The sequence below is a fragment of the Sapajus apella genome, unplaced genomic scaffold (genome assembly GCF_009761245.1).
Source record: "Sapajus apella isolate SASKATOON/1434 unplaced genomic scaffold, GSC_monkey_1.0 scaffold13, whole genome shotgun sequence".
Lineage (NCBI taxonomy): Eukaryota > Metazoa > Chordata > Mammalia > Primates > Cebidae > Sapajus > Sapajus apella.
The window spans coordinates 28718262-28733339 of record NW_022436953.1 but is presented as its reverse complement, the minus strand read 5'-3'; the positions used below and the strand labels follow the sequence as shown (position 1 = coordinate 28733339).

The window sequence follows — 15078 nt, the reverse complement described above, 5'->3', positions numbered from 1 at the left end:
CTCCCTTCCTTCCTTCCTTCTTTCTTTCTTTCTTTCTTTCTTTCTTTCTTTCTTTCTTTCTTTCTTTCTTTCTTTCTCTTCCCTTCCTTCCTTCCTTCCTTCTGCCTCTCTCTTTCTTTCTTTCCTTCTCTCTTTTTTAAGACAGAGCCTTGCTCTTGTCACCCAGGCTAGAGTGCAATGCTGTGATCTTGGCTCACTGCAACCTCTCCCTCCTGGGTTCAATTGATTCTCCTGCCTCAGTCTCCTGAGTAGCTGGGCTTACAAGTACCTGCCACCACACTCAGCTAATTTTTGCATTTTTAATAGAGATGGGGTTTCACCATGTTAGCTCAGGCTGGTCTTGAAATCCTAACCTCAGGTGATCTGCCCATCTCAGGCTCCCAAAGTGCTGGGATTACACGCATAAGCCACTGTGTCTTGCCTTAACATTCTTAAAGCAAAGAATTTCCAACCCATAATTTCATATCTGGCTAAACTAAGCTTCATAAGTGAAGGAAAAATAAAATCCCTTTCAGACAAGCAAATGCTGAGGGAATTTGCCACCACCAGGCCTGCCTTGCAAGAGCTTCTGAAGGAAGCACTAAACATGGAAAGGAAAAACAATTACCAGCCACTGGAAAAACACACTGAAGTACAAAGACCAATGACACTATGAAGCAGCTACATCAATAAGTCTGTGAAAATAACCAGCTAGCATCATGATGACAGGATCAAATTCATACATAACAATATTAACCTTAAATGTAAATGGGCTAAATGCCCCAATTAAAAGACAGAATGGCAAGCTGGATAAAGAGTCAAGACACATTGGTGTGCTGTATTCAAAAGACCCATCTCATATGCAAAGATACACATAGGCTCAAAATAAAGGGATGAAGGAAAATTTACCAAACAAATGGAAATCAGAAAGAAGCAGTGGTTGTGATCCTAGTTTCTGACAAAACAGACTTTAAACCAACAAAGATCAGAAAAGACAAAGTAGGGCATTAAATAATGGTAAAAGGATCCATTCAACAAGAAGGGCTAACGATTCTAAACATATATGCGCCCAATACAGAAGCACCCAGATTCTAAAACAAGTTCTTAGAGACGTACAAAGAGACTTAGACTCCCACGTAATAATACTGGGAGACTTTAACACCCCATTGTCAATATTAGACAGATCATTGAGACAGAAAATTAAAAAGAATATTCAAGACTCAAACTCAGCTCTGTATCAAGGGGACCTGATAGATATCTACGGCCAAGTCTCTCCCTAAAAACAACAGAATATACATTCTTCTTGGTGCCACATGGCATTTACTCTAAAACCAAACACATAATTGGAAGTAAAACACTCCTTGGCAAATGCAAAAGAACTGAAATAATAACAAACAGTCTCTCAGGCCATAGTGCAATCAAATTATAACTCAAGATTAAGAAACTCACTCAAAACCACAAAACTACATGGAAATTGAACAATCTGCTCTTGAATGACTCCTGGGAAAATAATGAAATTAAGGCAGAAATCAAGGAATTCTTTGAAATCAATAAGAACAAAGAGAAAACATACCACAATCTCTGGGACACAGCTAAAGCAATGTTAAGAAGGAAATTTACAGCACCAAATACCCACATCAAAAAGCTAGAAAGATCGCAAATGGACACTCTAACATCATGACTAAAATAACTAGAGAACTAAGAGCAAACAAACCCCAAAGCTAGCAGAAGCCTAGAAATAACCAAGATCAGAGTGGAACTGAAGGAGATACAGATACAAAAAAACGGTTTAAAAAAATCAATGATCAGGAGCTGGTAAAAATTAATAAAATAGATAGACCACTAGCTAGACTAATAAAGAAGAAAAGAGAGAAGACTCAAATAGACACAGTGAAAAATGAGAAAGGGATATCACCACTGACCCCACAGAAATACAACCAACCATCAGAGGATATTCTAAACACCCCTATGCAAATAAACTAGAAAATCTAGATGAAATGGACACATCCACTCTCCCAACACTGAATCAGGTAGAAGTTGAATCCCTGAATAGACCAATAACAGTTCTGAAATTGAGGCAGTAATTAATAGCCTACCAACCAAACAAAGCCCAGGACTAAATAGATTTATAGCCGAATTCTACCAGAGGTACAAAAAGGAGCTGGTACCATTTCTTCAGAAACAATTCCAAAGAATTAAAAAGGAGGAACTTCTTGCTAATTCATTTTATGAAGCCAGTATCATCCTGATACCAAAACCAGGCAGAGATACAACAAAAAAATCAAACTTCAGGCCAATATCCCTGATGAGTGTTGATGCAAAAATGCTCAATAAAATACTGGCAAATTAAATCTAGCAGCACATCAAAAAGCTTATCCACCACAATCAAGTCAGCTTTGTCCCCAGGATGCAAGGCTGGTTCAATGTACACAAATCAATAAATGTAATTCATCACATAAACAGAACTAAAGACAAAAACCACATGATTATCTCAACAGACACAGAAAAAGCCTTTAATAAAATTCAACATCCCTTCATGTTAAAACTCAATAAACTAGGTATTGATGGAACATGCCTCAAAACAGTGAGAGCCATTTATGACAAGCCCACAGTGAATGTCATACTGGATGGGCAAAAGCTGGAAGCACTCCCCTTGAAAACCAATACAAGGCAAGGACACCCCCCTCATCATTCCTATTCAACATAGTATTTGGAAGTTCTGGACAGGGAAATCAGGCAAGAGAAAGAATTAAACTGTCTTCAAATAGGAAGAGAGGAAGTCAAACTGTCTGTTTACAGATGACATAATCCTGTATCTAGAAAATCCCATCGTCTCAGAACAAAACTGGAGGCGTCACACTACCCGACTTCAAACTATACTGAAGGCTACAGTAACAAAAACGACATGATACTGATATAAAACCAGACACATAGTCCAGTGGAACAAAAAAGCTAACTCAGAAATAAGACTGCACATCTACAAGCATCTGATCTTCAACAAGCAATGGGAAAAGGATTCCCTATTTAATAAATGCTGCTGGGAGAACTGGCTAGCAATATGGAGAAAATTGAAACTGGGTCCCTTACTTACACCTTATGCAAAAATTAACTCAAGATGGATTAAAGACTTAAATGTAAAATCCAAAACTATAAAAACCCTAGAAGAAAATCTAGGCAATACCAGTCAGGACATAGTAAGAGGCAAAGATTACATGATTAAAATGTCAAAAGCAATAGCAATGAAAGCAAAAATTGACAAATGGGATTTAATTAAAAACTAAAGAGCTTCTGGACAGCAAAATAAACTATCATCAGAATGAACAGGCAGCCTACAGAATGAGAGAAAATTTTTACAATCTATCCATCTGACAAAGGTCTAACAACCAGAATCTGCAAGGAACTTCAACAAATTTACAAGAAAAAAAACAATGCCATTTAAAAGTGGGCAAAGGACATAAACAGAAACTTCTCAAAAGAAGACATTTATGTGGCCAACAAACATGAAAAAAAGCTCAATATCACTGATTATTAGAGAAATTCAAATCAAAACCACAATGAGATGCCATCTGATGCCAGTCAGAATGGCGATAATTAAAAAGTCACGTCTGGGCATGATGGCTCATGCCGGTAATCCCAGCACTTTGGGAGGCCAAGGTAGGTATATCACAAGATCAGGAGTTCAAGACCAGCCTGGCCAATATTGTGAAACCCTGTCTCTACTAAAAATACAAAAATTAGCCAGGCATGGTGGGGGACGCCTGTAATCCCAGCTACTTGGGAGGCTGAGGCAGGAGAATTGCTTGAACACGGGAGGTGGAGGTTGTGGTGAGCCAAGATGGTGCCACTGCACTCCAGCCTGATAACAGAGAGAGACTGTCTCAAAAAAAAATAAATAAATAATTAAAAAGTCAAGAAACAGTAGATGCTAGTGAGGCTGTGGAGAATTAGAAATGCTTTTACATTGTTGATGGAAATGTAAGTTAGTTCAACCATTGTGGAAGACAGTGGGTGATTCCTCAAAGACTCAGAACCAGGAATATCATTTGACCCAGCAACCCCATTACTGGTTATATACCCAAAGGAATATAAATCGTTCTATTATAAAGATACATGCATGCATATGTTCTTGCAGCACTATTCACAACAGCAAAGACATGGAGTCAACCCAAATGTTCATCGGTGATAGACTGGATAAAGAAAATGTTCATGTACACCATGGACTATTATGCAGCCATAAGAAGGAATGAGATCATGTCCTTTGCAGGGACCTGGATGGAGCTGGAGGCCATTATCCTCAGCAAACTAACACAGGAACAGAAGAAAACTGAAAACTACATGTTCTCACGTATAAATGGGAGCTGAACAATGAGAACACATGGATACAGGGAAGGAATCAACACACACTGGGGCCTGTTATGGGGGCAAGGAAAGGGAGAACATCAGGAAGAACAGCTAATGCATGCTGGGCTTAATACCTAGGTGATGGGTTGGTAGGTGCAGCAAACCACCATGGCACATGTTTACCTATGTAACAAGCTGTGTGTCCCGCACTTGTATCCCAGAACTTAAAATAAGATGAAATACACTTTAAAAAGATAAAAATTAAAAAATTTCTCAAAACAAATGAAAATGGAAACTCTACATGTCCAAACCTTTGGGATACAGCAAAAGCAGAGGGAAATTTATAGCAATAAACACTTACATCATAAAAGGTAGAAAGAGTACATGAATTAACTATCTAACAATGCACCCCAAGGAAACAGAAAGGCAAGAATAAACCAAACCCAACATTAGGAGAAGAAAATAAAGACCAGAGCCAGAACTAAATGAAATAGAGACTAAAATAAAATAAAAAGGATCAATGAAATTAAAAGTCAATTCTTTAAAAAGATAAAACAAAATTGATAAACTCTTTGCTAGTCTAGCCACAAAAGAGAAAACCCAAATAAACAAAATCAGAAATGAAAAAGGAGACATTACAAAGACATTACAAGTAAGACCACAGAAATACAAAAGATCACTGGAAACTGTTGTGAACAACAATACGCTGACAAACGGCGAAACCCAGAATACATAAATAAATTCTTGAAAACATACAACCTACCAAGATTGAATTAGGGTGGAATGAAAATCTGAACAGAGCAATATTGAATAGTGAGACTGAATCAGTAATTAAAAAAAAAAAATCTCCCAACAAAGAAAAATCCAGGACTGGATGGATTCACAACTGAATTTTTTTTTTTTTTTGAGACATGGTCTTGCTCTGTCACCCAGGCTAGAGTACAATAGCGTGATCTTGGCTCACTGCAACCTCTGCCTCCCAGGTTCAAGAGATTTTCCTGCCTCAGCCTCCCGAGTAGCTGGGATTACAGGCGCTCGCCACTGCACCCAGCTAAATTTTTTTTTGTAATTTTAGTAAAGATGGGGTTTCACCATCTTGGCCAGGTTGATCTTGAACTCCTGACCTCATGATCCACCCGCCTTGGCCTCCCAAAGTGCTGGGATTACCTGGCCCACAGCTGAATTTTTACCAAACAAAAACCAAATGCCAATTGTCTTGAAACTATTCCAAAATATTAAAGAGGAGGGAATTCTCCCTAACTCATTCTATGAGGCTGGCCAGCGTCACTCTGATACCAAAACCAGAGATGGACACAACAAAACTACAGCAAATATCCCTGAAGAACATAAATACAAAATTTATCAACAAAATACCAGCAAACCAAATGCAACAGCACATCGATAAGGCAATATACAGTGATCAAATGGAATTTATACCAGAGACGCAAGGATGCTTCAACATACACAAATCAGTAAACACGACACCAACATCACACCAACAAAATGAAGGACAAAAACCATAGGATTGTCTCAATAGATACAGAAAAGCATTTGATAAAATTCAACATCCCTTTATGATAAGTACTCTCAATAAACTAGGCATAGAAGGAACATAACTCAAAATAATAAAGACCATATACAGCCAACCCACAGCTAACATCATACTGAATGGGGTAAAGTTGAAAGCCTTTGCTCTAAGAACTGGAACAAGACAAGGATGCTCACCACTCCTATTCAACATAGTACTAGAAGTCCTAGCCAGAGCAATCAATCAAGAGAAGGAAATAAAAGGCATCCAAATTGGAAAATAAGTGAAATTGTCTCAATTTGTTGATGATATGATATTATATCTAGAAAAACCTAAAGACTCTACCAAAAAAGACCCTCTTATATTTGATAAATATATTCAGTAAAATTGCAGGATACAAAATCAACATACAAAAAACAGTAGCTTTTATGTATACAAATAATGATTTAACCAAGAAGGAAATCAAGAAGGAATTTCATTTATAATAGCTACAAAAATATCTAAGAATAAATTTAGCCAAGTAGACAAAATATAAGACAAACTATAAAAAACTGATTAAAGAAATTAAAGATGACACAAAAGGAAAAATATCCCATGCTCCTGGGTCAGAAGACATATCATTAACATGACCATATTGCTCAAAGCAATCTACAAGTTCAATGCAACCTCTATCAAAATACCAATGCCATTTGTTCCACAGAATTAGAAAAAGCAATCTTAAAATTTACATGGAATTAAAAAAGAGATGGAATAGCCAAAGAAATCCTGAGCAAAATGAACAAAGCTAGAGGCATTACATTATCTGACTTCAAACTATATTACAAGGCTATAGCAACCAAAACAGCATGGTATTAGCATAAAATTAGATCCACAGACCAATAGAACAGAATAAAGAACCCAGAAAACCAATCTTTGACAAAGCCAATATGAACTTATATCAGGGAAACAGCACCCTCTTCAATAAATGATGCTGAAAGAACTGGATAGCCACATGTAGAAGAATGAAACTGGACCCCATCTCTCACCAGATACAAAAGTCAACTCAAAATGAATTAAAGACTTAAATATAAGACCTGTAACTGTGAAACACCCTAGAAGAAAACCTAGGGGAAACTCTCCTGAACCTTGGTTTAGGCAAAGAATTTGTGACTAAGATCTCAAAAGCACATATAACAAAAATAAAAATAGACAAAAGGAACTATATTAAATCAAAAAGCTTCTGCACAGCAAAGGAAACAATCAAAAGAGTAAATGGACAATCTGTTGAATGGGAGAAAATATTTGCAAACTATTCATCTGACAGGGGACTGATATCCAGAATATACAGGACACTCAAACAACTCAACAGTAAAACAAAAACAAACAAAAAAAACAAAAAAAGTAATCCCATTAAAAAGTGGGCAAAGGACATGATAGACATTTCTCAAAAGAAGACACACAAATGGCAAACAGGTATATGAAAAGGTGCTCAACATCTTTGATCATCAGAGAAATGTAAATCCAAGCTACGATGAGATATCTCACCCCAGTTAAAATGACTTTTATCCTAAAGACAGACACTCACGAATGCTGATGGGGATGTCAAGAAAAGGGAACACCTGTGCACTGCTAGTGGACATATAAATTAGTACAGCCTCTGTATTAGTCTGTTTTCACACTGCTATAAAGAACTACCTGAGACTGGGTAATTTATAAAGAAAACAGGTTTAATTGATTCACGGTTCTCCATGGCTGGGGAGGCCTCAGGAAACTTACAATAATGGTGGAAAGTGAAAGGGAAGCAAGGCACATCTTACACAGCAGCAGGAGAGACAGTGAGTAAAGGGGAATGTGCCACACTTTTAAACCATTAGATCTCATCAGAACTCACTCAGTACCATGAGAACAGCAAAGGAAAAATCCACTCCTATTATCCAGTCGCCTCCCACCAGGTGCGTCTTCTGACATTTGGGGATCATAACTCAGGATGTATTGTGTGGGGACATAGAGCCAAACCATATTAGCCACTATGGAGAAGAGTATAGAGGTTCTTCAAAAAACTAAAAATAGAACTACCATATGATCCATCAATCCCACTGCTCGGTATATGCCCAAAAAAAGGAAATCATTATACTGAAGAGATATCGGCACTCTCATGTTTATTGCAGCACTGTTCACAATAGCCAAGATTTGGAAGAAATCTAAGCATCTGTCAATAGATGAATGGATAAAGAAAATGTGGTGCACATACATAATGAAGTACTATTCAGCCATAAAAACAAATGAGATTCTGTCATTTGCAACAACGTAGATGGAACCGGAGAACATGATGTTAAGTGAAATAAGCCAGGCACAGAAAGACAAACGTTTCACATGTTCTCTTTCCCTTGTGGAAGCCGAATATTAAAACAGTTGAACTCGTGGAGAGTAGAATGATGCTTATCACAGGCTAGGAAGGGTATTGGTGGGGGAAGTGGGGATGGAAAATGGAACAAAAATATAGTTAGAATGAATAAGATCTAGTATTTGATAGCAAAACAGGGTGACTACAGTCAATAATAATCTATTGTATACATCTACTATGTATACATAAAATTTTTAAAAAATTTAAAGAAGACATACAAATGGCCAACAGGTGTATGAAAACATGCTGAACATCAGTAATCATCAGGGGAATGCACATAAAAACCACAATGAGGTATCATCTTATCCCAGTGATAATAGCTATCACTAAAAACACAAAAAATAGCAGACGTTTGCGAGGATGGGGAGAAAAGGGAACTCTTACACACTTTTGGCGGAAATGTAAACCTGTAGAACCACTATGGAAAACAGTATGGAGATTTCTCGAAACACTAAAAAGAGAAATTACCATTTGATCCAGCAATCCTACTACTAAGTATCTACTAAAAAAATAAATCATCCAGCAATCCCATTGTTGGGTATGTCCAAAGGATTAGATATCATTCTACCATAAAGACACATGCACACGTATGTTTATTATGGCACTGTTCACAATAGCAAAGACTTGGAACCAACCCAAATGCCCATCAAAGATAGACTGGATTAAGAAAATGCGGCACATATACACCATGGAATACTATGTAGCCATAAAAAAGGATGAGTTCATGTCCTTTGTAGGGACATGAATAAAACTGGAAACCATAATTCTCAGCAAAGTAACACAAGAACAGAAAAGCAAACACCCATATTCTCACTCATAAGTGGGAGTTGAACAATGAGAACACATGGACACAGGGAGGGGAACATCACACCGGGAACTGCTGGGAAGTAGGGGCTAGGGGAGAAATAGCATTAGGAGAAATACCTAATGTAGATGACAGGTTGATGGGTGCAGCAAACCACCATGGCACGTGTATACCTGTGTAACAAACCTGCATGTTCTGCACAGGTACCCCAGAAAAAGTATAATAAAAAATAAAAATAAAAAAATATGTATCAGAGAGATGCCTGCACTTGCATGTTTACTGCAGCACTATTCACAATAGCAAAGATACAGAGTCAATCTAAGTGTTCGTCAGTGGAGGAATGGTTAATGAAAATGTGATTGCTATTCAGGCAAAAATATTGGCAAACTCTCCACTCTATTGGAGTGTATACCTTTTTTCTTTGTATCAAAGCTACCATATCAGGTAGGTATTATTCCCATTTTACAGATAGGGAAATTGAGGCTCGGGAATGTTAAGTCTCTTGCATCAGGCTCTCCTAGGAGATAGGAGAGAGCTGGGGCTGGACTCAGGAGCGCTGAATGTCTAGCCTCTGACCCAACCACATTAAGCTTCCTTCTCCCTTTGTGGGAATTTTCATTGAATTGGGTTTTGTCTTTTATTTCCATTTATTTCCTCCTAGAGAGTCCTGCATCAGAGCTCACTTTGTTAGGGTGGCTTTAAAGAGGTGCCATTCAAATAAAATTGGGGTGAGTTTCTCTCGCCATCAAGAGCCAGCCACACTCCCCTCCAGGAATGAAAGACTCATCACTCCGGCTGCTGGGGTGTGACCCTGACTGCCCACCCCTAGGGATCCGCTGGCTGAAGAGAGCTGCCTCCCTGGGCTCACCCCCAGCCCAGGAAATCAATCCAATGCCTCATTGCTTAGGGTGCACAGAGACTGGGTCCCCTCTCCTCAAATCTGAGGGGTCACCCTATGTCCAGAGCTCCCAGCTGGGTCAACAGAGGCCCTTGTTGGGACTACCTCCCTCTGCCCAGTCCTGTTTCCTTCCCAGGCTTTTGTTGGGAGATCAAAAGGACACATTCTAGATAACCCTTGCTGTCTATGGCCATACCACCCTGAACGCTTCTGATCTCAGAAGCTTAAGCAGGGTCAGACCTGCTTAGTACTTGGATGGGAGACCACCTGGGAATACTGGGGGCTGTAGCCTTTTAAAAATAATAATAATAAAAATAGAAAATAAATAAAAAAAAAGGATAATCCTCACTGTCCTCACTTTTCTTGCTTCACACCCTTCTACCCCCTCTTTTTCCCTCCTAGATGTTACCTCCCCTCTATCATCCCACATTACCAGCGGAGAATCACTGGGGACTCTGTTCCTCTCCTTCCCCTTGCCTTAGGGCCACCTCATGCCTACATTGCTGGAGGCTGGCTCGCTGCCAGGAACGTGGGTTGGCTCCTAGGCCCCCAGTACTGGGAGCTACCTGACCGCAGGAAGGATCTCGAATAACACATTTCTGTCTTCTCAGAATGAGTCTGCTCACTCTCTGAGGAACACACCCTCCTTCCCAGGCTCTGGAAGCATTTCCAGGTGCCAGCACAGCAGGGGTGGCCTCTGTAACTTGAAACAACCGGCAGTGATGGCTCTGGGCCATCACAATGTTTTTTGTCTTGGAAAGAATACTTGAAAATTACAAAAATTATGCCATTTCCATTGCATGCCAAAAGCATCCAAATTGCATTTTAATCACTGTGGAGAGGAAGCCCTGATACTTGGCTTGTGGATTCAGATGTGTCTGGTTTTAATCAAGGCGTGTGCTGTTCTTCCAGTTCCCTCACATCGGGCTAACGCAAAAGACACCAGAATCCATCACCAGTGCTACGTTAAAAGAGCCCCATCGCCCGCACTTGTCTCGGCAAGTGGAGGGGAAGCTGCCGCCCATATACAAAGTCCGGGAGAAGGTGAGTCCTGATCACTGACCACAGCCACGTGCTCCTGTGGATCTCCGAGGGGGCAGCGCCGCTGGCAGGTTTGGCCAAACAATTCTTCCTTGTAAGAGACTGTGCATGTACTATCCCTGGACTCCTAAGGGCTGGTGTTCTCCCCACCCGTACCTTGGTGCTCTCCAGAAGGAATTACCTCCTGCTACAGACAATCAAGTTAGCTCTTCCACAAACAAGAAGCAACCTCCCCTTCCAGCCCACAGTTCACTAACATGCACCTCCCGCCTCCCCGGCTGATTCCCGAGCAACTTCAAGTCTGAAGTGGCATGAAGGAGAAGCCAGGGTCCCATTCCATGCCTGCCAGGGTCACCCCAAGGCCTTGGGCCAGGGCTCTGGTCTCCTGGGACCCTTAATGGTCAGATGACAGAGTTGGGCTACACGGCCTCAAAAGTCTTTCCCAGCTTTTGGCTCCATGAATCTATACACTTTTCCATCCTTGCCTCCAAGTAAGGTGTTTTGAAAGAGAATTTTTATGACTTTCAGGAAGCTGGAAATAAGGTCGGGATTCAAAGCCCTGTGCTGACAAGCACGTGGACATCCCCCCCACCCCGTGTGTCTGTTCCATCTCTGGGGCCAGGTTTAATGGTCTCTCTTAGAGGCCGCATTGCCTCATCCATCTTCCTCCCACATTACCCTATCCCAGTTTTGAAAGCATGCAGGATTCTAACGTGTGCCTTTTCTCTCAACCATCCTCCTTTTCCAGCAAGCAGTGAATAACCACTTCCCCTTCTCCGTGCATGACAATCGGCACAGTTTGGAGAACTATGGATCCTACTTTGACTCCGTGAGTATTTCTTTCCAAATTATTAATAAAACAGGGAGCAAGAAAAGGGATCTTGATTTTTGGAGGTGTGTTGAAGATAGAGGACTGACCTCAAAACTGGAACAAGGGCAAAGCAAAGCGAGGTCTTAAGTGAGACTCATAACACATTAAAAAAAATGCTGGAAGCTCTCAGAGTTCCATGCAGCTTTCACGACCTGCACCAGTGCTCTGCCTAGGGTTATGTGCGCTTCATCCTTCTCCAAGTGCCTTCGAATAAATTGTCTTTTGCCAGCTTTCCTGTGAAGATCTTTTGCATACATATTCGGCTGTAGACGTATTTGCTATTCACAATAGCAAAGCTACAGAATCAATCTAAGTGTTCGTCAATGGACGAATGGTTAATGAAAATGTGATTGCTATTCAGGCAAAAATATTTACAGCCTATTCACACTATTGGACTGTATATATTTTCTCTTTGTATCAAAGCTACCATATCAGGTAGGTATTATTCCCATTTTACAGATAGGGAAATTGAGGCTTGGGAATGTTTAGTCTCTTGCATCAGGTCTCCTAGGAGATAGGAGAGAGCTGAGGCTGGACTCAGGAGTGCTCAATGTCTAGCCTCTGACCCAACCACATTATGCTATACGTGGAGGGACTGCTATACGTATCTCAGGATGGCAGAGCCAGGATCCATGAGGAAAGATCAGAAGGAGGAGGAGCTTACATAATATAAGGAAGGGTTTCCTTGAAACTGGAGTTGCCTTTTCTCTACAGGTGGTGAGTTCCCCGTCACTGGAGAATATAAAGTTTGCCACAATGGTGGTTAACACAGCATTATGTGATAGAGATGTAGTATAAACTGTGTGCATAATTTTAAATATTTTAGTAGTCACATTAAGTACAAAGAAACAGGTGAAATTCACTTTAATAATATATTTTATTGGCTGGGAGCAGTGGCTCACACCTGTAATCCCAGCACTTTGGGAGGATGAGGTGGGAGGATCAGTTGAGGCTGGGAGCTTGAGACCAGCCTGGGCAACATACTAAGACCTTGTGTCTACAAAACATTAAAAAATTAGCCAGGTGTGGTGTTGCATGCCTGTTGTCCCAGCTACTCAGAAGACTGAGGCGGGAGGTTCACTTGAGCCCAGGAGTTCAAAGCTGCAGTAAGCTATGATCATCAGCACTGCACTCCAGCCTGGGTGTTACAGCGAGATTCTATCTTAAACAAACAAAAATAATTTATTTAGCCCAATAATTGTCCAAATGATCCATTCAACATGTAATCAATATAAACAATTAATGAGATATTTTACATTCCTTCTTTCGAACCAATTCTTTAAAATCCAGTTTGTATTTTACACTTTTACATAAATGGCCCACCATTTGTAAAGCTTCTGCCATATACCAACATCTCATATTATTGTATTCAATCCTCACAACAATCCTACAGGCCAATTACACTTATCATCCCAATTTAGAGAAGAGCAAATTGAGATCCAGTAAAGTTAAACAACTTGCCCCAAATCTCTCGTTCCTCCAGACTGCAATGTCTTAAATAGAAATGCCTTAACCCCCAAAATCTGGTTTTCTTCTGGCAGAATGTTGAAAACAGAACCAGAATATCCACTTTGCCTGCCTCTGTAAATGGAGTGCTTAATATTGTTTTTTAAATAACCAAAGCGACATATGTCCTTTAAAAAACTGAAATAGTATAGAATTGTATAAAATTAAAAATAAATTCACACCCTTATTTTCCTTCCTCACAAGCTGACCTTGATGATTCACCACTCGTAATGATTTTGTGGGTAAAATTTGAGAATTTTTCCAATTCACACTCAAACATACACACATAGATGTATATCTGTTAATGATATACACAGGATTGTACCACATGTATTTTGCCAGGGTTATGATAGTCTTCTAGAAAGCCTTGGAAGCTTTCCAGCTTTCTCTATGTTCTGGAATAGCTTATATAACATTTGGATTTTCAGTTTATGAAGGTTAGACAGAATTTGCCTATGAAATAACTTGAGTTTGATGTGTTTTTTAGAGTAAGTTTTTTATTACCTTTTCTTTCTCTCTTGATTAATATTCTATTCAAACTTTCTACCTCTTCTTGGGTAGATTTTGCTGATATGTATTTGCCTAAAATGTATCTAATTCATTTCAATTTTACTGGCATAACTTCTCTCAAAGTAGCCTTATTTTGCTGATCCCTTAAAACTTTTTTCAGTTGAATGTTTAGACCACATACTTGCAATTGTTTTTGTTAATAATTTATTAAAACTATAAGTAGTCTTTAGATTATTGGCTTGGCTACATCCCAAAGGTTTTTCCAGTTAAGGTCTCATTATTTGCTTTCAAATAGCCTATGATTTAATTTTTAATTCCCTTTCCTAAGAAAAATTAGAAGGCTGTTTTAATTATCTATATGGTTAGAGTTTTAGAAATAATCTGTTCGTTGCTAATATCTAGTTGTATAGGTTATGGTAAATTTTAAAGAATATTGTCTAAGACCTTCACATTTTGAATTATGAGATTTTCTTCGTTGTCTTGTATGTGATTAACAAGTGTGTCATGGCTGTTTACAAATAATATATATTCCCCCTGTTGGTTACAAAGTTCTTTATACTTATTAATTTAAGACTGTAATTATGTTATTTAAATCTTTCATATCCTTTTTTAAATTTTAGTACTGATCTGTCAATTTCTGCCTCTAAGATTATTCTTGAGCTTCTAAAGTTCTTTTTTGCTTTATATAGTTTAATACCATATCTTTCTGCATAAAAAATTTTTGTTGTTTAATTTTCATGGTGGTTTTCGCCATTTATCAGTATGAAGTGTTTCTCTATATGCGTGATGCCTTTAGCCATAAATTCTATCGACATTGTGATGGTAGCATGGCCACTCTCACTCTCATTTTGCTAATGTTTGTTCTTGGCGTTACGGTCCATTCCTTTGTCTCCATAATTTATAGTCATTTTTACTTTGCATTTGTTTTCTATTATAAATAGAATACAGCATAGTTAAAAAAAATCCAAGAATCTATTTCTTTATATGAGAATTTAGCTTATTCACATTATGATGACAGTTTATGGTTTTGGTTTTATTTCTGCCATCTCACTTCTATGTTGCCTATTTACTACGCTTATATTTTGTTTCTTTTTTCTTCCTCTCCTGACTTTGCTAGATTGATTGAATTTATTTGCTCACTCTGACTTCTGATATTCTACGAGTACTTACTCTCAAGTATAAATATTTGGTAATTGTATTAATACTATATTACTCT

At 38.9% G+C, this 15078-nt stretch overlaps 1 protein-coding gene across 2 annotated transcripts in view; it reads left to right on the top strand.

Moving 5' to 3' along the window:
• Nucleotides 1–15078, top strand: part of TEX36 (testis expressed 36) — an 88420-nt gene that overhangs the window by 7922 nt on the left and 65420 nt on the right. For both annotated transcript variants that reach the window (XM_032281969.1, XM_032281970.1), the window contains exons 2-3: nucleotides 10847–10978; nucleotides 11724–11804. In XM_032281969.1, the coding sequence (XP_032137860.1) occupies nucleotides 10847–10978; nucleotides 11724–11804 (213 nt within the window). The remainder of the gene's footprint in view (nucleotides 1–10846; nucleotides 10979–11723; nucleotides 11805–15078) is intronic.